The sequence below is a fragment of the Lemur catta genome, chromosome 5 (assembly GCF_020740605.2).
Source record: "Lemur catta isolate mLemCat1 chromosome 5, mLemCat1.pri, whole genome shotgun sequence".
NCBI lineage: Eukaryota > Metazoa > Chordata > Mammalia > Primates > Lemuridae > Lemur > Lemur catta.
This window is the reverse complement of record NC_059132.1, coordinates 56,209,395-56,230,267: the sequence shown is the minus strand read 5'-3', so window position 1 is coordinate 56,230,267 and position 20,873 is coordinate 56,209,395. Positions and strand designations below refer to the sequence as shown.

Here is a 20,873-nt window from a genome sequence, read left to right as displayed (position 1 = left end):
GCTAAAGTCCTCTTCTGATGATACAGAAATCTTAAAGGAATATATACACTCAAGGAGTAGAGGGAGGAAGAGAAGTCAGAGAAAGAAATGAAACGAAATATATAATTTAGGAAGAATAATTTTATTATGCAAGGGAAGGAAAAACTTGGAGGAAGGCGATGGTCATTGGTAACGATTCTTACAGGAGATTGAATGGAATGAAGACAATTAGGAAGAGAGCAGGGGTCTGGGAAAGCCTTTTTTGGTAAAATGATAAGGAGGGGAGACAGATGACAGGAGATTAAAAAGTGACAGGGAAGTGAGGACACAAGATCAGGGAAGACAGAGTGTTCCCAAGAAGCCTGGCAGTGAAGTAGGGTTTAGGTGGTCAATGAAGTTGTTCTTTAGTTTTTTTAAGGATAGAGAAACCTGATTTCATTTGTAGACTAAACAGAAGGAGCCAGTAGGGAGAGAAAGAAGGGAATGATTGATTAGATAAGGTTCTGGAGAAGGTAGAAGGAGGATACATCAACACCACAAGTAGAGATGCTTATAATGTTATCAGATTAAAAACAATTCTGAATAAAAAGCAACTGAGGAGTCACTATAGGACCGCAATAGATACAACCTACCTAAAAGAGTAAATGTTTATGCCCCAAGCAACATAAACAATATAGGTGAGAAAGTTGGAAAAATGCAAGAAGAAGTAAAATTAGTAATTACATAACTTAAGACTGTTTAGGAAGTACGTGAACAAATAAAGAATGAAGGCAAAATTGAAAATTGTAATAATTAAAAACTAACAGATACATGAAACAACCTAAATGACAGGATTAAGTTTTAATCACAGTTTCTTTTCAAGAAAAAATAGATCTTTCCCCCAAAATAATCACAACAAAAAAGGGGGTAGAAAAGTAAAATCAAAGAGAGATTGAGGTGATAACATTCATGGTCACCAGTTCCAGAAACGGAAAACCTTAGCTTTCAATATTTTTGCTCTTGTTGAGTGATACCAGACAAGTAACTTTCTATGCTTGATTCCTCATCTACATGGGAATAATATTTTTTCATACCCAACCCATAGGTCAGGAGATAATTATGCTGAAGCCTTTAATGATGACTGTATTGAGTATCAATCTTCTCTGCATCCCATAAGTATGGGGAGAAGACACTTTTCCAGACTCCTTGAGATTCTCTTACTATAAAAGTGATTGGAGTTGACTTTTTATGCATTCTTTGTTTCCACAAACAGAAAAACAAGTGGATGGTCTCAGAGACTCATTTAATAAGTGACTTTTGGGAAAAGGTCTCAACCACCCTAAATATCTGGGGTCTGGCTGGTCAGGGATGGTTTATTCATTTTGTCTCTTGTTGAGCACTTATCATGAGCACTGGACATAGGGCTGGGCATTCATTGCTCAGAAGTACTGAATAATCACATTCTCTTATATTGGCCCCTCCCGAGTACTTACTGGTAGTCATTGAAATGATTACTCACTACTTAAGTCAACAGTGAAACTGATTTGGAGCCAGGGACAAACATAAAAGCATCAAGAGTCAATGTAGGGGAAACAACTCAGTTTAGGGTAACCTGACTCAAAACAAAGGTTCAAAAATAAGTCAAGGAAATTAAAGTGGCCGGATGACATGTTTTAACAGCACATGAAGCCTCACATCTCACACTTGCACTCCTTCGTTACTGCCTTGTTACTACTAATGCTTAACACTACACTTTGCTTTCCCAGCTTGGAGGCTGCAAATGATGGACAAAGACCCAAAGAAGAGAATAAGACCCAAGTGGTTCAGAGAAGTCAGGTGCTAGAAAGTTCTGGGGTGCACAGCCACGTGATCAGCTCCTAATTCCCTCCCTCAGTTCTAATTGACAACCTGAAGGGATATGATTATCCTGCTCTATCTTCTCTGCCCACCTGCCTCCCGTTGTTCTGGTCTGTCTGCCTTTCCCATTCAAGCCTTGGGACATGGAAGAACAAAGACAAGTTGACTGCGAAGACCCTCCCCAGTGCACTCCTGGGTACAGCCTCTGAATGTTGTGATTCTTTGGTTGCTACTTTTGAAAAGGATAATTCAATCTCAAGCACAGCATTAGAGAGATCCAGAACAATTTGGAATGTCTCTGTCCAGGCCAGAGAAATGCTGTCGAGAGAGGAAAAGAAAAGGTAAGAGTTCTGATGGACTCACAAAAAGTATTTTAAAGATATGGGTGATCTAGTACTTTTCTACAAAAAGACCTTTCGAGTTCTAAAGAGTCAGGTAAAATTATTATTACTATGGCCATTATCAGTTTCAGATAGGTAAGTTATGATAAAGACTTTTTTATGAGCTGTGTATACAGTTAGAATTCATTAGAAACTCTCATAATCAATGTGAACAGTATATTTATAACCATAGAACTTGGAAACACATTTTCCTATTTTAAATAATTATAAAGGTTTTAGTTGTGTCTTAGTTTTTATGATGTGTAGTTTGCCCTGTCTGTGCTTAATTTGCTGTCAAGCTGGTAAAATATGAAGTTTCAAATTATAACCCAGTTCCTATGAGAAAATATAATCCAATTATGACTTTCCAAGAGGAATCCTGTACACATTCAACTACAAGATATTCAGCCAAAGAAAATGATGGGACTCCTGTTGTTCGAGTCATTTAAATCCAATTTGTGTGATGTGTTGGTCATTATTCTATCTAGAGAATCCATCTGCACAGAGATAGCACAAGCCTTGAAGTTCTTCTGCACTGCCGTTTCTGTGGTTCAAACTGTATAATTTTCAGCTTCAGAGGACTGACGCTGGACATTCACAACACTTTCACTGTCTCAAGAAAGTGCCGTTTTTTTTCACAATTTACATGAAAACTCTGCACAGGGAAGAATCCATCTAATTGGAACATTTTTCAGTAGCATTTAAATATCAGGCCAGCTGGATCTTCACAGCCCATGTGAATTTAATCAGCACATTCTTCCCAGAACCTATATCCTATAATCATTGAATGCTTGAGCTGCACCTGTCACCCAAATCTGCTTGCTGTCATTTCTCATCGTTAGCTCCCCGCACCCAGAAATGAGCCATTCCGTGGCACCCGCACAGGCACTCATTTTGAAAAAGGGGGCATGAGAGAAATGAATCTTTGAAATGAAATGCCTTACCAACACCATATCGCTTGTTCTTCCTCCAATCTTCCCTTTTCCTATAAGGAATGCTCTTTCAAGGATGAATCTATCTGGCTAATCCATGACTTAACAGTTTACCAGTTGCTCGGTCAATGGATAACTCAGCCCTTAGCAAATACACGTCCAAATACCAAGTTCTTTTTCAGTAAAAGATAACAACATCACAAATAAAAATGTTCCTTTGCTCTGTTCCCTTCCTCATGCCACTGTAATCCATTAACCTAGCTTTTATTCCTCAAACAAACCAAAAGTGGTTAGGAGCCCGAGCCTCTCTTCTTATCAAACTTGGCATCAAATACAACATCCTGAAGACCACACTATGTCCTAAAAGCAAAGACACATTAACTCTGAAGATCCTTGAAGCTCTTAGAGTCTGGTGGAGGGGATGGAAAATATGCACAAAAAAATAACAGTAGAGTATTTTTAAAATAACACATAAACAAGTTATTTGTGGTCTGACGGAGACTACTACATAGGTGCTGAGGAAGTTCAAATAACATCACCCAGACTTTGTTTTTCCAAAGTATGTCTTCATACAAATGAAATAATAATAGAGGTAGTCATGCTAAGTGCTCTGACTGCTATATAGTAGGCATCCAGTAAATGCTTGGTTAAAAATAAAAAAGCCCGAAGAACAAATTAATGGAGTTGAGGAAATTAAAGAGGGCTGGAGTATGTAAGATGAACAAGGCCTAACAAAGATCTGAAACAACTGCTTACAGGTAAATTTATCTAATAAACTATTCCAGATATGGAAACACTAGTTCTCACAGCAGCTAATCCACCAAAACTTGACAAGAACATTTTTTTTTCCCTGTTTAGCTTGCAAAAAGAAATAATCATCAAAGAAGAAATACATTCTCTAGGTGTTTGCCAATATAAAATTAAGTATTTAGCTGCACTGGGGGAAGGGATTTGGAGAATAGAAGGAAAAAAACTTGTGTGTTTTCCTCTGTCTCTTGATTAGTTTGGGAAATGTCTCTCCTCTTAAATAAACGGACATCAACAAGTCAGGAGAAAGGGCTAAAAAATGTAAAATGGTGAATTTTGGTCTTCATTATTCTAGCAACGTTGACTTGTTCATGTTTAAAATTCATGTTTTAAAATCTCTGGAAGGCACAGTGCATTTCAATTAGCTGGGTGTACAGCAGTTTGCCTTCTCCTAAAGACAATTATATAAAATTTATTTTGGATTATTTATAATTTTAGTACTTAGGGAAGTAGTCTGCGTTTTCAATTAAGAGTTTAATATACAAGTTAAAAGTACTGCACAGTCAAGCTTAAATCGAGCCCTCACTAGTTGGTGCACATAAACACTAATATCAAATGATGGTTTTGTCATGTGATCCATCCCCCAGCACATACAAATATAGAACATGACCATAAAAAGTAACAGACCATGCCCTCTGCTAAGTAATTTACGACAGCGGATCCAGACTGGAATGCCAGCTGGAATTACCTTCTCCTCGCCTGCAATTTTCACATATACAGCTTTGTACAGATAACAGAAGCTATGTCTTGCAAAGAGGACTTACGGTTAAGGCTGCTGAAATGACTAACAAGTAGCAAACCTGAATAAAAAGGTCAAAATATGTTTGGCTGTGGAAAAGATTTGTTGAATGACTCAGTGATCTCTTTTTAAATTAATTTTTGACTCAGATGTAAGAAACCTGTAACCCTTGCAACTCTTTATATCCAATTTATGGTGGCTAGCAGGCAAATATTTAGCTCCACGGTGGAAAATAATATATAGTTGATAATTATTTTACTAAAAATACAAAGTGATCCCAACCATTTAACTAAATGGAGAATGAAAAATTCTCTAGTCAAATAAATACACAGTTTTATCACTTATGTAGAGTTTGCTATCAAGGCAGTCTGGAATTCTGACAAACTTAGTATGAAATAGTTGATAAAACAAAGGTTATTATCCTTCTTTAGTAACCTTCACCCCTGGGATAATCTCCCGAATCCCCAGTGTGTGATAACCACCTCACTTCCTTTGAGCAGCCATTCATTATCTAATTCATGTCTTACACAAAGAGAGATGAGCTAATGTGCCTTATCAGATTAAAAAAAAAAAAAAGGTCACCATGAGTGATGGTCCAACGGGACAGGATCTTAGCAAATCCTTTCTGCCTCCACGGTCCCGGGTTTCTAAATACCTATAAAGCTACCAACTCACAGTCACAGCTCACAGGCTCATCCACAGCTTTATGTTGCTAAAGCAAACAGTCTGGGCAGAAGAATGACAGAATTACTCTCCCTTCTGACTTCCCCTCCTCTCTGCATCCTGATAAACTAATGATTAGCTTTCCTGTTGGGATTCAGCCCCAACTGGGTAGCTTCAAGCTTGTCAACTCAAGCAGATCCTGATGATATCACACAAATCCGCTGCTTCTCCTTCCTTCCCCGGTGTTTTATTCTGCATTCACCAGCATCTATACCCAGCACAGACAGCTGAGTTCACACGCTAGCCACGGTGTAATTACCAAGGTAATTTTCTTGCCATGGGAAGGCTCCTATGAAAAGTAAAGGCTTTCTTTTTGCCTCACTTCTCCACCTCCTGCTACAGAAAGCTGCTGGTTATAAAAAAGCAATCCTGTAGGTAGCAGCAAGCAGTCAGTTTTTCCCTACGCTACATAGATTATATTCGATTTGTGGGGAACCTGTGGCCTTCTGATTTCAAGATTGGTTTTTTTTAGGCACCAAAGGAGGCAAGAAAAGCTTCATTTTTCTCTGTTGCACCCCTTTTAATAGAAAAATTTGTTCTGTAAAATTTGGATTTAGTCAAAAGGCCACACTCAAGGATCGGAAAGCCACATGTGGCCCCAAGGCCACAGGTTCCTCACCCCATATGGCTGCGGTCCTCAACCCCCAGGCCAAAGACAGGTACTGGTCTGTGGCCTGTTAGGAACCGAGCTGTACAGCAGGAGGTGAGTGGTGGGTGAACCAGCGAAGCTTCATCTGTATTTGCAGCCGCTCCCCATTGCTCACATCACCACCTGAGTTCCACCTCCTGTCAGATCAGCGGCAGCATTAGAGTCTCATAGGAGCACGAACAGTACTGTAAACTGTACATGCGAGGGATCTAGGTTGCACACTCCTTATGAGAACCTAATGCCTGATGATCTCAGGTGGAGCCGAGGTAGTGACGCTAATGCTTGGGATTGGCTGCAAAGACAAATTATCATTAGCAGAGAGGTTTGACTGCACAATAAATGTAATGCGCTTGAATCATCCTGAAACCACCCCCCACCCCAGTCCATGGAAAAATTGCCTTCCATGAAACTGGCCCCTGGTGCCAAAAAGGTTGGGGACTGCTGCCATATACTTCTGCAGAAATTAAAAGCACAGATTGCCTTTGGGTGCTTTTGAGTTGGTAGTGAGGAGAACCAACCCATTTAGCAGTATCAATAAGAGCAGAAACTTACACATATTTATGAAGTGAGAATATCAGGTTAATTTAGAAGAGACCATAAAGTGAGCCACTGGTTAGATTCAAGGTGCTAATCCTTCCTGAAACTGTCAATCCAGACCTTTGGGAAATGCACTACTACTAAATGAAAACATAACTGAGATTGACACAAAGCATGAAAATTTTTTACCTTTTATTTCCCTTGTAGCTTTTTTCTATTTTCAAGATAAATGTGGAAATTATATATTTAAAGATCCATTAGAAATACTTGCTCTGCACATATAATTAACAGCAGTTACTCAACAGAATATTTTCTTGATGCCTTTGTAGTAAGAAAAAACCCCAACTTTATAGCAGTATTTCAAAATAGACATTTCATTTTACATTAGGACAAAAATTTTTTTTTATTGCCTCATATTATCTGTCATATGACCCCTGACAATACAATCTTTTAAGAAGATTCAGCAACCCTGATTGAGCAATGCTCTGACATTTTCTGGGCATGGACTTAAGAAACACTTGGGAGTTTGGCTTCATTCATTGGTTTGCTTTTCTGTTACAACTTCCAGACCTGCCACCAGCACCAAGTAATTTCCCCGAGGCATGCACTGAGATCAAAGTCACATGACTACTTTGTTTGGCATTTCAAAATATTGGACAATAATTTGATACCTTGTAATTATGGTGAAACATTACATAGGCAAAAAGGATGAACTCACTCTAAGTAAAAGAAATTTTGAGATACGGTATACATATATCTATATCTCTCTATTAAGTGCATTGAAAACATTCAACCATTAGATTTGAAAGTCGTTCATGTCTTTCTCTGGATGGCTAGAGAAATGGGGTATTAGCCTGAAAAAAAAACCATATAAGATTTTAGAAAGACGATACATTTCTACTGAGCGAGACCTCTTTTTAGCCAAACCCAGTGACCCTCTCTGATAGACTGGCTAGGTATTCACCAAACCTGTGAATTCCTCCTTCCAGGAATACAGGTGGGTCAAATTTCCCAGCCTCCCTTGCAACTGGGAATGGCCAGGAGACTGAATGCAGGTGAGGTGACCTCGGTCACTTTTAGGCCTGACTCATAAACCTTCCAGGAAGTGATCCTGCATTTTCTTTCCCAATTCAATGGCTGAGACCTGGAGGAGCTGGGTACGCCAAGAGGGAGGAAGCCTGGCCCCTGAATGACCATGTAGAAGACTGTCAACCAAAAACACCAGAGCAGACCTTATGTGTGCAAAAATATTAAAAAAAATTTTTTAAAAGTCTCCTATGTTAAGCCTTTGAGAAAGACTTGGGGACTTTTTGTTAAAGCAACTGGACACCACTGACTAACACTGAACTCTTAATCACCTGGCCACCTGGCTCTTGCATGCTTTTTCTCATTTAACCCTCACAATAACTCTTCAAAGTAGGAATTACTATCCCTATTTTAAAGATAGAAAAACAAGGGGTTGGAAACTTTACCTGCATTCCCGTAAGTGGGGTAACTTGACGAGTTGGTTTGGTTAGAGTAGCTCAGGGGGAATGTATTGTGGACTTTACCAGGTTGATTCTCCAGTGGCCACCAGAAAAAGACAGAAGCTTCTCAAACGTCACAGGATCTCAGCTGAATCCTGAGCTAGCAGAGCTGCTGAGCAGAAGACCTGGGATTCAAATCCAAGCAAGCTTAGCCCAAAGTTTCTGCTCTTGACTGCCCTCACAGGTCAATGTGTTTTATTAAAATCCCAAACATATTTATGCCCAGTAGTAATCTGGATCTCTCATGCTTCTAAATAATGAGCTGAACTGCCACTAGGCTCTCTTGCTTGGTTTAAAATGAACAGATTATTAATAAATTTGATGACTGCTCCATGCTCATTGCATTGGTGCTAGCAGAGGACCATGCCGGGGTGTGCATGTTCACGCAGAGATGGAGGAATGGAGGAGGAGTCTCTAACCCTCCTTCCCCTTTTAATTTTTCAAACTGTATAAACAATGAAAGGAAAGAGAATCAGCTTTAGATTCCTGCTCTATGTACAGGAAGGCACTATTTCCTTTTAAAGTGCAAGTTTAAATCAAGACAAGAAAAGGAGAGGGAGGGAAGAAGAAACTGTCTCTCATTTCTGGAGGAACACAAAACTCAGACTTCTCAGTCTCTGACAGAAGAAATACAGACTTTTGGGCCCCACCTGAGACCTACTAAACCAGACACTTTAACAAGATCTCCAGGTGATTCAAACGAAGGCTGAAGTGCGAGAAGCAGCGGTCTTAGTGGCAGCTGGAAGTGACATTCTGAAGCACCTGAAATAATCTGAGCTCGAGGTGTAACAGTGTGAGTGATCCACACACCACAGGTCCTCAAAGTGTGGGCCCTGGACCAGCAGCATCACCATCCCTTGGGGATTTTTTAGAACTGCAGATTCTTGGGCTCCACCAAGACCTACTGAACTGAACACTCTGTATGTGGGGCCCAGCAATCTTTTAACAACCCTTCAGGGGATTTTCGTGTACACATAAGTTTGAGAATCACTGCCATGTGCTAATGAGAGTTGAAATTACAGCAGTTATTGAGGAAGAGAGGAAGACACAGAAGGTTATAATATTGCTCCCTTGAGAAAATATAATCTGCATTATGACGATTCTCTTAATGATGCATCTTCTAGAATGCACAACAGGAAGACCAAGCCTGGCCATGTGCTATTCACTGCTATGGTGGTGATCTTGCAAATTTGCTTTTCTATCAGGTGGAAGTACTGGGACAGTGCTCTGGGTAAAGAGGAAAGGGAAGGACAGGAGGAGCCAGAAAGGGAGTTGGGTATGTTAATCTGCTCTGCATTTTGCCTGCCTGGTCCTGCAGCCTCATGCACATGGGGCACTGTGATTAGTGCTAATGGCAGCATTTCTAGTGCATGCCTTCTGCAAACCAATTTCTCCCCCTTTGATCAAAAATGCAATAGAGTAAGAAAGGGAAACTGTGGATATTATATCCAAGAATCTGCACAGCCACATGCTAAGGCACAGTGTTTCTGACCACAGCTCATTCTGGGATGCCACAGTCCCAATGCATGCATTCGTTTGGTCATTCATTCACGTCTTCATCCAGTATTTAGTGAGTGGCTTTTTTGTGCAAGGCCTGAAAGGCCAATAGAGAAGCTTCTTGTTCTGGATTTAGGGAAAAAACCAAGGGGAGCACCAACGAGGAAAGTCACGGCGCTTCCTCCCTCTGAGACTCTCACTTGAAACCACCTCTCCTCCCACTCCTGCCCACAGAAAAGGCAGGCTAAGGCTGAACCTAGGATGCATCCTACTGTGATTTCTTACTTTAACTTTTCTGTTTTGCAAGGCAGGGATTGAGACGGCAAAGGAGGAAAATGCACCCACAGAAGAATATTTCCATCCATACAGAGCCTCCTCCCTAAGCTGTGTGCTAACTTCTCATTTCATGCGGAGGGAAGTGATATATCCATTTCGGGAGGAGGCTGACCCCTCTGGTTGTGAATTAGAACTCCCCTGTGGAGCCGGTAGACATCTCAAAGCCAAGGCCACTCCTCAGACCAATTAAGCCAAAACCCCTTGGGGTGGGACCCAGGCATGGGTACTTTAAAGAATTTTCCAGGTGATTCCACTGAGCAGGCAAGGTTGGGAATGGCTATTCCGGGGATGGTCCAGTGTCTCAGGTCCTGCCCCTTCATAGAGTGGAGCATCATTCCCTGAAGGTCAAAGTCCTGCATCCCAAGGATTCTCAGCTCACCTTTTTTCAATTTCAGGAGTTTGTTTTAGAATTCAAAGTGAACTATTATGGTGAAGCTTTTGTATCATAATGAATATCCATTTTTTATTTATATAATTGTTACCAAACTTCAGATGCAGAATATTTCTAGACAAAAGAACAAATTTTTTTTTCTTATCTAAGAAGGCATACTAGTAGTAGAACTACTTTTTAATGAAAATGTCATTCATTACACAATCAGCATGGTCCAAATGTTATTATGATCCCTTGGCAGAGGAAATGCAGTTATTTGCATGATACGATGTCAGTTGTTTGGGGTGTTGGTGGGGCTTTGGTTTAGAGAATGGGAAATCTTATAAAGGTCTGGGAATTGAGAAGGAATCCCACCAACCATCACTCTGCTCTTAACATCTGCTCTTATCGTTTTTATTCCTTTGTATATTAATATTTACTCTGGGACTTACATGGCAATGTTACAATGATTAAAAGTGGTTAAAATTATTACGTTGATAATATTGTTGCAGTTAGCATCAAATCCTCTGACACCTCTAAATGTCTTTAACCTGAGAAATGTTCATCCATATTCCTTATGGTGGTAGAGAAAGGAGAGAGGTAGAATATGCCTAAGTACTTAGGGATTCATGAAAATTCTTTCCAATTTTGGTGTTTTGAGAATGAGGATCAGCAGCACAGGTATCACCTAGGAGCTTATTAAAGAGCAGAATCTCAGGCCATATTCCAGGCTTGATGAATCAGATACTGCAATGAAGTTCCTTAGATAATCCATAAACACAAGACATTTGAGAAGCACTGATTTATCCCATCTCTCTCTGCTACTGATGAAATAGGAGCTAATCAAATTCATATACAGAATTTAGAGACGACCACAGATGTGAACAGTCTTTGATAACAAAGCAGCTCAAAATTGGAATTAAAAAATTAGTAGTAAACACTTCCTTGATTATAAAAAGGTTGTGAGACTAGTATAAAGAATAGGACACAGAAGACATAAACAAATTGACCTTTCAAACTGGTGGTGTCCGTTGTTATAGTATGAATTTGGGCATGATGATATAATGTTATATTAGTAGTAAGAAGACACATACTGCTTTTTTTTTTTTTGCAAGTGGCATACATTTTTTAAAAAACTTGTCTGTAAAATTATGAAGATGGAAGAAGTGTTCTGTACCATGATCCAAATTAGAGACAGAACCTACAAGTGCTATCAGCCTCATTTTTGGGATATCTCTCACAGTAAATGATTCCGTTGCTTCCTCGTTTTTTTGTCTTAGACTGCCCATTCCCCAGGCAACCTTGTCTCTCAGAATCTGCTCTTACCTCCTGGGGTTGTTGGTACTGAGAGGCCATCAGAAGGAAAGCCCGCTGGGCCTGGAACGCACTGTGCACCATTTCTGCCTGGGAATAGAGAGGAAGACAGCAGTTTCAACGTTTGAGCTCCTAAACATAGAGCTACCATATGATCCAGCAGTTCCACCCATAGGTATACACCCAAGAAAAAGGAAAACATATGCAAGAACTTGTATTGATAAATGAATGTTCATAGCAGCATTATTCATAATAGTCAAAATGTGGAAACAACCTGAGTGTCCATCAACTGATGAATGGATAAACAAAATGTGATAGATTCACACAACGGAATATTATTCCCCATTAAAAAGAAACGAAGTACTGACACATGCTATGACACAGGTGAACCTTGAAAACATTATGCTGAGTGAATGAAGCCAGTCACAAAAGAGCATATTTGTGTGATCCCATTTATCTGAAATGTCCAGAATAAGCAACTCTATAGACGACAAGTAGATTAGCAGCTGCCAGGGGCTGGCAGGAGGGAGGAACAGAGTGAATTGCTAATGGGTATGGGTTTCTTTTGGGAGTGATGAAAATGTTCTGGAATTAGTGATGACAGTTTCACAACTTGGTGAATACACTAAAAACCACTGAATCGTACACTTTAAAAGGGTGAATATTAGGCATGAATTATCTCAATAAAGCTGCTAAAAAAATGTTTGAGCCCCAAAGTGCAATGGTTTTCAAAGGGCATCTCTTGCTGTCTTTCAGACTGTGCCTGTGCCCGAAATCTGTTCTACACCTTCTAGTGGGAAGAGAATTTTCCCCTAAGCCAGCCCCATGAAAATACGCTCACTGAAAGCCAGTGGCTTCTCTAACTACTCATCAAGACAGATCTGGAAGATTGGGACCCAGGTAGAGGGAGCCCCGCCTGGACTCAACCCCCGCAAAAGGATTTGCGCAGGTGGGAATGCTCTCAAACGCATATTCTCTTATCCTCACCTTCTAATTCACTCTTAACTAGTTCTTTAATTTTTTAAATTTAAAGAATTACAGAAGTGTACCAAGAAGAAAATAATTTCAAATATCCCTGTCACTCAGAATTAACCATTTTTGCATATTTTTTCTAGTTTTTAAGAAAAGTCACACAGTTGTTTTCCTAAGACAGAGCATACTGACGTAAAAAGATTAACTTTTTAGACTGCATAAAGTTTCAAAGATTAAAGATTTTAAAAAATGCCTTACAACCGAGTCATCATTAACATTAGATGAACAGGATTGCAACCACCTTTTAAGAATATATGCAGAGAGACTTATAAAATGGGATCAAACCTATGCAGTTTTTTAAAACAAAAAGCACTCATTTTAATTGAACAGTAGAGATGAAAAAGAAAAAGAACTGCTAAACTTCAAGGGAAAGTTTCTGCACCATAATAGTCATTATGTCCTAAATGATCATTCTAAGGTAAAAAAGATTATAAGATATTAAGAGATTGGAATAATTATGTGTTTTCATTTTAAACATGTTATAATTCTAGACAGTCTTGACTGACTTTTTTGCTGGGAAAGAGGAGAAAAATAAGTACTCTCACACTTTTCTCATCTCTGGTCCCTATCTTTCATGTCTTTTAGTTATTATTTATTTTGCCCGACTCATAACATTCACATTCGATCTGTAGCATTAGTTTCCATAGTTGCTTAGTAAGTATTAGTTCTGCATTTAAGCAAACCTAGTAGTTCTCACCTTGGCTTCTCCATTCCTGAGTTATTCTGTTTTTTTTTTTTTTTTTTTTTTTTTTTTTACTCACTGGATGCCTGTCACCAAGTATTTTCTTCAACAAGGTCTCAAAGTTGCTTTCATTCTTTCAGGTTTAAGCGTGTCTCCCTGTTGTCTTTAAATTTTAACTACACCTTGGCTGGATATATCCTTGGGTCACTTTCCTTCTCCATTTTCAGAGAACATGGTACTAGACGGGCAGTGGAGAAATCTCAGCCCAGCTTGGTTTTCTTCTCTCCTATAGGCAATTGACTTATTCTGGCTTGGTACTTGAGGAACTATTTCTTTATCCTTGAGGTTCAATAGCTTAACTAAGATGTATTTGGGTTTTGGGCATTCTATAGTATACTGCCTAGAATATATTTGGTCCTTTCTACATATCTGTGAAATTTTCTTGTATCTTCTGATATATACTGTTCTTTTTGTTAGAGTCTCTATTCAGGGACTCCAATTATTATCCTCACACTATATAATATTTTAATGTCATCATATCTTTCAGATTGTCTCTATCTTTAACTTCTTTGTCTGTCATTTGTATTCACTGTGACTATAGAAATACTTTTTTCTATTGTTCATAAACAGATTTTCAACAGGTCTCATATATGTTAACATTTTAAATTTATATATTATTTCTGCACTAATGTTTTTAGTTCTTGATTTGATAGAATTTCAGTCTCCTTTTTCATTTAATTCTTGTTTTCTCACCTTGTCTTTAAGCTATTTTAAAAATACTTTTATACTCTTGGTAAGTTGTAAGAGTATCAGTTATACTCTTACTAAGTCATTGTGAGGAAGCTGGTTCTGTTCCTTAGGTTTTATTTTCAAGGGTAAGCCCAGGTCTTTGTACTTTGCACGCTATGTTCCTTTCTGACACACTATTTGTAGCTGCTGTGCTGATTCTTTTCATCTTGCACATGCTTGATCAGCTTTGTCCATTTATTTTACATTTTCTGATAAAATGTGGGTGATTCCTCGTCACCATACTAGAGATCCATTTCTTTTCTTTCAAGCAACAGTCTGAGGGCTAAATGATTTGTGCTCTGTCTACTCTTCTAGGGCCTGATGGACAGGAACAGGGACAGCAAGAACTCAGCTGACATGATAACCAGTCTTTAAATGAGCCTCTGAGTGCTGCTTATTCTTCTGGGAATTTTCTAAAAGACCCAAACCAGGATTCACACCACCTACTTGGAACATATGTCGTGTTGATGGAGCGGTGCCCTCAGAGTCTAGATCATTTCTCCAATTCACAACCTAGACATGAAGGCTTTACAATCTATGAATAGAAGCAGTCCATGGTTTTCTTTTGTTCCTTCATAATTCTCCTTGCCCGATTTCATTTCCTCTGAGGTGTGTCTCTAAGGGGTGGGGGATTAGGACCAGGGAAAGGAACTAAAAGCCGGTTAGGTTAATGGCTTTTTTGTTTGGTTACTATTAGTGAGTTGTTTTTTTTTTTAACTTTTTTTTTTTGCTCATTTGTGGGGAGGGAAAAAGTCTGTGATTCAATTTTATTTGGTCGCAAGTTTATATTCTTCTACACTTATCAATTTCATCTTTAATCTCCTCTTTGTTAACTTCACATCTGTTTAGGGGCAGTTTCTCCCTGCCTGCTGTCTTGGGTCTGACTTACTTCTCTGATATTAATAGATATGTAAGAACCAGTTTGTATTTTCAAAAACAGATACCTAGGATAGCAACAAGAGGATTAGCTTAACTCCATCCCGGTGTCAGTATCAGACAATTTTCTGGGCTGGAAGGATAACTGTGTTAACTAACGGGAAAAGGACTAGTTTTTGTCATCCCACTTCATTAGCACATTTTGGCATCTGACAAATTTTCCAAAATATAACTGAAATGAACACCTTAATCTTGTTTCTAACTTTCCTCATTACTTCTTACCCAAGCATTTTTTTTTTCCCCACTGAGAAGAAAATGCTTGAAATCAGATGAAGATTTGCAGGCCACTTACATTTAAAAATCACAAATTCAATCATCATCAACCTAACAGATTAAGTCTCATAAATGTTCGAATGAGGGTGTATTTTTCTCCAAGCCATTTTGGAGTATACCATCTCTTCTCTTTGTCTTGGTAGCCTGATTGCTGGCCTATATTGCTCAAAATCTCAAACTTTGGATAGGCCTTAGGGAAGAATAGAAAGTGTTTGAATCTCACTGTCTTGGAGGCCATTATGACCTTAAGAATATGAAGCTCTGAACTGTGTGAATGTTTTTCCATGTATCAAAACGTATATTTTCAGTGATTCAGAAGGACTTTTGTTGGTCTCTAATGACCACATTGCCAAAGAAAAGACTACAAAATACAACTTTCCTCAGCTCGGATATAAATAAGTGTGCTTCTCCCAGCAACGATAATAGAGAGGTATCATCCTCATCTGCGACAGACCTTGCAGAGTCAACTGAATCATGGTTGCTGTGGGAACGTCCTTTGGGATGGCCTGACTTCTGTAGCTACAATTGCAGCTCGGAGGTGGCATTAACAATATTTTTATAGTTATCCCAAGATGAACACTATCATTAGCCTTTTTTACTTTGCCTATTAACAACATTTAGCCTGTCGCTAATAGAGCAATTTTCTCATGAGTCTGATTAGCGAAGATGACCAATCTCATTAATTAGTCTCTTCCTCCAAATAGCCTTTCACTCAACAACAGGGGTTGAGCTTGGGGTGGAGAATGGCTCAATACCTAGATATCTGCTTCCCTTTCATTTTGCTTACGTAGACAAAACCTTTCTGAGAATTCGACTGTGCCCTTCTTTCGGCTCCCTGGAACTCTGGGCATAATTAACAGACTCCAAATCTACATTCATTTTTAACCTCATCAGTCTACATGTCAAAGGATTTTCATTACAACTTCTGATCCACTTGCTTCTTCCTCCCGGAAAGTTCCATGGGTCCCTTCCACCAGACAGCATCCTATTTAGGAGCAATTTTACTGAACCTGCTGAGTCTGGTAACTTGAGCATTTGGCTCACTCAGGCAGTTCAAAACACTGTGAAAGAAAAAGCCAAACGTAGGGGTTTTCAATAACGACAAATAATTGAGGGTTTTTGCTGAGTTTGTCCATCACATGTGTGCAGGGCTCAGAGAGCCTGGGCGACTTTTGTGGGTGAACATGTGCATCCATTTGCCTGTAGGCACGTGTGTGCAGAGAGGACAGGGATCCTTTTGGTCAAAGCCAAAGCTGTGCATTTCATTTGAACTCTATCAATTATCACTTCAACAACTGGGGTTCTCAGATAGACAGGTTGGTGGAACATCTATTGTTCTAGGGTCCTAGGGTGAAGAGTAGGAGGATGAATTTCAGAAATCAGTTTAAAGCAAGCCTTGAGAACAAGCAGACACCAGCTAAATATGACTTATTTCCATCTAATCCCCTGGGAGGGAAAGCTGGCTCTTTAGGGAAGCCCAGTGGATTTCTGTACACTCATCAAAGCTTTGCATTGTTTCGCTGGATGCAAACTGCAGGCTGCAAAGTCCCCCGTGAATGGCAAAATGGGCAGGCACAACTGAGGGAGAGGGTGCGGGCAAGACTTGGAAGATGGGAAAAGCACCCACAGCCTGGATGCCTGTGCTAAAGGCATTTCCAGATCCTTCTGAAACTGCATCACCCCTCTTCTTGAGAACCGGCCACCGTAGGGAAGGGGCTCCTCTTTCTCTGACTGAGGACAGGTGAATGGGCATCTGTTTTCTCAGTGCAATTTGCAGCCCCTGAGAAGGTTACTGCCTAGACCGTCCCCATGAGCCTCCCTAACTGGTCTACCAATGCCTGTATTCCTAACTGGAGACACTGTATTTCCAGATTTATTTGGGGGGGCAGGCATCTGAAAGAGGCTGCCTGGTAAAAACAACACGAAAATACCTAATCCCACATAGGAAAATACCTAATCCTACAATTTCCCCAATAATGGTTAAAGATCAATCCTATGAGTTTTCTAACTAACAGGTGCCCTGCAGGAGTTCTGTTATGCACAGCTTCTGAAGAAAGCTGAATGGACGGAAAAGAAATGTAAATCTCTCTCTTTCAAAATTGTTTTTTTGGGCCGGGCGCGGTGGCTCACGCCTGTAATCCTAGCTCTGGGAGGCCGAGGCGGGTGAATCGCTCGAGGTCAGGAGTTCGAGACCAGCCTGAGCAAGAGTGAGACCCCGTCTCTACTAAAAATAGAAAGAAATTATCTGGCCAACTAAAAAATATATATACAAAAAAATTAGCCGGGCATGGTGGCTCATGCCTGTAGTCCCAGCTACACGGGAGGCTGAGGCAGTAGGATCGCTTAAGCCCAGGAGTCTGAGGTTGCTGTGAGCTAGGCTGATGCCACGGCACTCACTCTAGCCCGGGCAACAAAAGTGAGACTCTGTCTCAAAAAAAAAAAAAAAAAAAAAAAAAAAAAATTGTTTTTTTGATAATCTGTTTTTACAGAGTTCCTGAGTAAACAGCAAAAGAACGAGCTACAGCCTTAGCCATATCTTGAGGACAGAGTCACATCTCCTGTGATAATCCCTTCTCCAAGGAAAGGCAGGAAACCAAGTCTCAGACTTTGGCATCCTTGCAGTTTTTGTTATCCACCTGCCGCCAAGAAGAAAGAAAGGAGGGATGCAGCAATTTCTCAGCCATATCCTGCCATTTTTACAGCCCCGCACCTTCTTCCCTTTCCACCTCTGTGCTGGTCTTTTTCCCTTCCCCCAGGCAAAAGTAAATACACCTTTTCTTCCTATCCTAATCTCTGTCTGGATAAATCTTTCTCAAAACCCAAGTGCACCGGCAACGCCACCCTACAACCTCTACTCTAAAGGAACAGTCCCTTGAGTTTCAGCCAACGAGGAGGCAAAGCAGGATCTGACAAATGACAGCAAGACAAGAAAATGGGCCAGAAAAAAGAGGTGACAGATGCCCAGACGAATTTCACCCACTTCGTGATTTTGCTTAAAACAAGGTTGAAGATGCCTCATTTTTTTAAACACGAACATAAGCACTGACCCCATCATAATGTCGACTCAGATGGTGCCATATTATGAACCTCACAGAAAGCAGTGGTTCGCTATCTTGAGCACGCAACAAAATCAGCCCGAGGGTTTCTGCCGAGTCTCATGCCCGGAGTTCTGATGCAGTACATTTGGGTGGGATCAGGAATTTGCATTTCTCGGGTAGGGCTGATGCTCTGAGTCCGGACACCACGCTTTGAAAACCACCGGCCTAAATAACAGCTCATATATTTTTTCTCTCGCTTCTATGCCATTTTCATTAGCATCCGAATTAGTAAAACAGCTCAGAGGGCCTATGGACGCTCACGCTCATACCATCCGAAGAGGCTCATTTCATTCAACACCTGCATTTTTTCAAGTGAAGGGATGAAGGTCTAGAAAAAAATGAAGTTCTTTGCCCAAGGTCACATAACCAGTTAGTGACAAAGTTGTGGCAAGAATTCCTAATTCCTGACTCCTTTCTAGTTCTCTTTTATTATCAAGGGAGAGACTTGAAGCACAGAAAAAGGGAAAGTTTGGCAGAAGTGAGTGAGAACAATGCAGACCACGAGAGTGAGATCTAATTGCATCAAGCTAATGTGTATTTTTTGAAAAATATCAGCAAGACTGTCTCTATAGCTACGACTCCTTGCCTAATGGAAGGAGACAAGTGGGCATGAGCTAAGCCAGTCATGGGAGCTATCACCACCCGAAAGTATTTACAGAGCAGCTGCATGAGCTCTTCACCTCTGGGCTGAGTGCAGGGCAGCCGTGGTAATGGGAGATTACAAAAGGAGGGCCCCGAGTAAAAAATGTGCTAATGGTGTTTGGGAGCAGAGGCTTCAGGCCAGGGAAAGAATGCCTCACCCCTCCCCACTCACAGTGCTTGCTTGGATGCTTATTTTCTTATAGTGACTTCAGGGGCTCTTATTTCTTATAAAGAGTTTGGATAAAGTCCAGAATTTTGCCTGGCCTCTACAGCCCTGCAGAACTGGACTCCAGTCTTCTGGCGTCATGGCCACCCCTCCTCTGCAAATACTCTCTGCTCCAGTCGGGGTGGTCTCCCCAGCACCCCAGGACTCTTCTTGAAAGACCCCTGAGACAAGAAATGTATTTACTTATCCAGAGCCTGCCTTACACAGCTCTCCGTCTCTTTGAAAAAGAAACCAAGACCTGGAGAGGTTAGTGAATTTCCCAAGGTTGGCAGACAAGCGTAGGATTAGAGTTGGGTTTGCTGACCCGAGCCTACTGTCTTCTCCCTCATCCTATACTAGTTACCACGGTGGGTTAACTTTGTGGGAACAGCATCTTCACTGCTTCCTCAATGACACCATAAGTCCCTGAAGAGTCAAAATTTCGTGTTCCATTCTGTTGTATCCTCCACCGAGCCCAGCACGGGGCTTTGTGTACAGGAGATGACTGACATTTACCATTTGACAAGGATCCCTTCACCATGGTCAAGACCTGGCAGAAAGTTAAGCCTGGGAGCTGACTTCAATGGTGAGGGCCCAGAGAACAAGAGACGGGGAACAGGACCATCCTCATATAGGGACAGAGTCCATGGGCCTTTGTCTTTTCCCTGATGCCCAGTTTCAAGTGATACCAATCACATAATGAATCAGTAACGGTGTGGTAGGAAGGCAGTTCCTTAGTCTGCACCATCTGGCCCTGGATAGAGAGGTCCTCCATAGTCGCCGGTAGTGTTCCACGCCCTATGTGGCTCTATCCTGGTCCACTCCCTCTGTCATTCTCCCGAGTCTCCACCTCAAAGTCCCTCCACACCTTCGAATCCCAGTTCCTGCCCTGCCCATTGCCTGGCGCCTGACAGGTGTTGAACAACTGCTGAACAGATGGATGAATGAATGAATGAAACGGTGTGGTCAGGATCTGAATCGAGTGTAAATTGTTAAAAGTTAAACCTAACAAATGTTGATGTATAAGTAGTTGATGGAAAAGCTATGATAGCTTTGTACCCTGGCAACTTCTGCTATAGTCCTGTGAGTTAAAATATTTAGGTTATTATGTAGGAAATCTCTGATTACCTTAAATACTAAGTTTGACCATTGATATCTCTGACATTTCACTTTGACACTTCTTGTTTTATTTTTATTGTGAAGGTACATCCTCATTCTTTCAAATGCACAGTTTGGCTTGTGATTATCTTTCACATTTTTTTTTTAGGGAAATTTTTGTGAAACCATGGATAAGTCAAAAATTCATGTTGTTTTTGAATATCAGTTCCATTGTGGAACCAATACAGTGCAGACAGCTCGACATACCAAGGAAGTGTTTGGGAAGGATGTGGCTAATGAACAGACATGATTTGAGAAGTTCCATTCTGGTGATTTTAATCTTGAAAATGAGCCAAGTAGGCGACCTGAGACCAAGGTGGATAATGAGCTGAAAGCTGTAGTGGAAGCAAATCCATCTCAACCTACGTGTGAATTAGCAGCGAGGTTTGACATTACTATTCCAACAATATTGGACCATTTGAAACAAATGGGC

General features: G+C 40.5%; 1 protein-coding gene and 1 long non-coding RNA gene across 2 annotated transcripts in view; one reads left to right on the top strand and one right to left on the bottom strand.

The window, feature by feature from the left end:
• CAP2 (cyclase associated actin cytoskeleton regulatory protein 2) overlaps positions 1-20,873 on the bottom strand; it is a 124,841-nt gene that overhangs the window by 62,251 nt on the left and 41,717 nt on the right. Inside the window, exon 4 of the mRNA XM_045551844.1 lies at positions 11,638-11,715. Within this exon, the coding sequence (XP_045407800.1) occupies positions 11,638-11,715 (78 nt within the window). The remainder of the gene's footprint in view (positions 1-11,637; positions 11,716-20,873) is intronic.
• Positions 1,551-20,484, top strand: LOC123638310. The gene is made up of 3 exons (XR_006735304.1): positions 1,551-2,156; positions 12,382-12,574; positions 17,827-20,484. It is a non-coding gene; the product is annotated as an uncharacterized LOC123638310 (long non-coding RNA).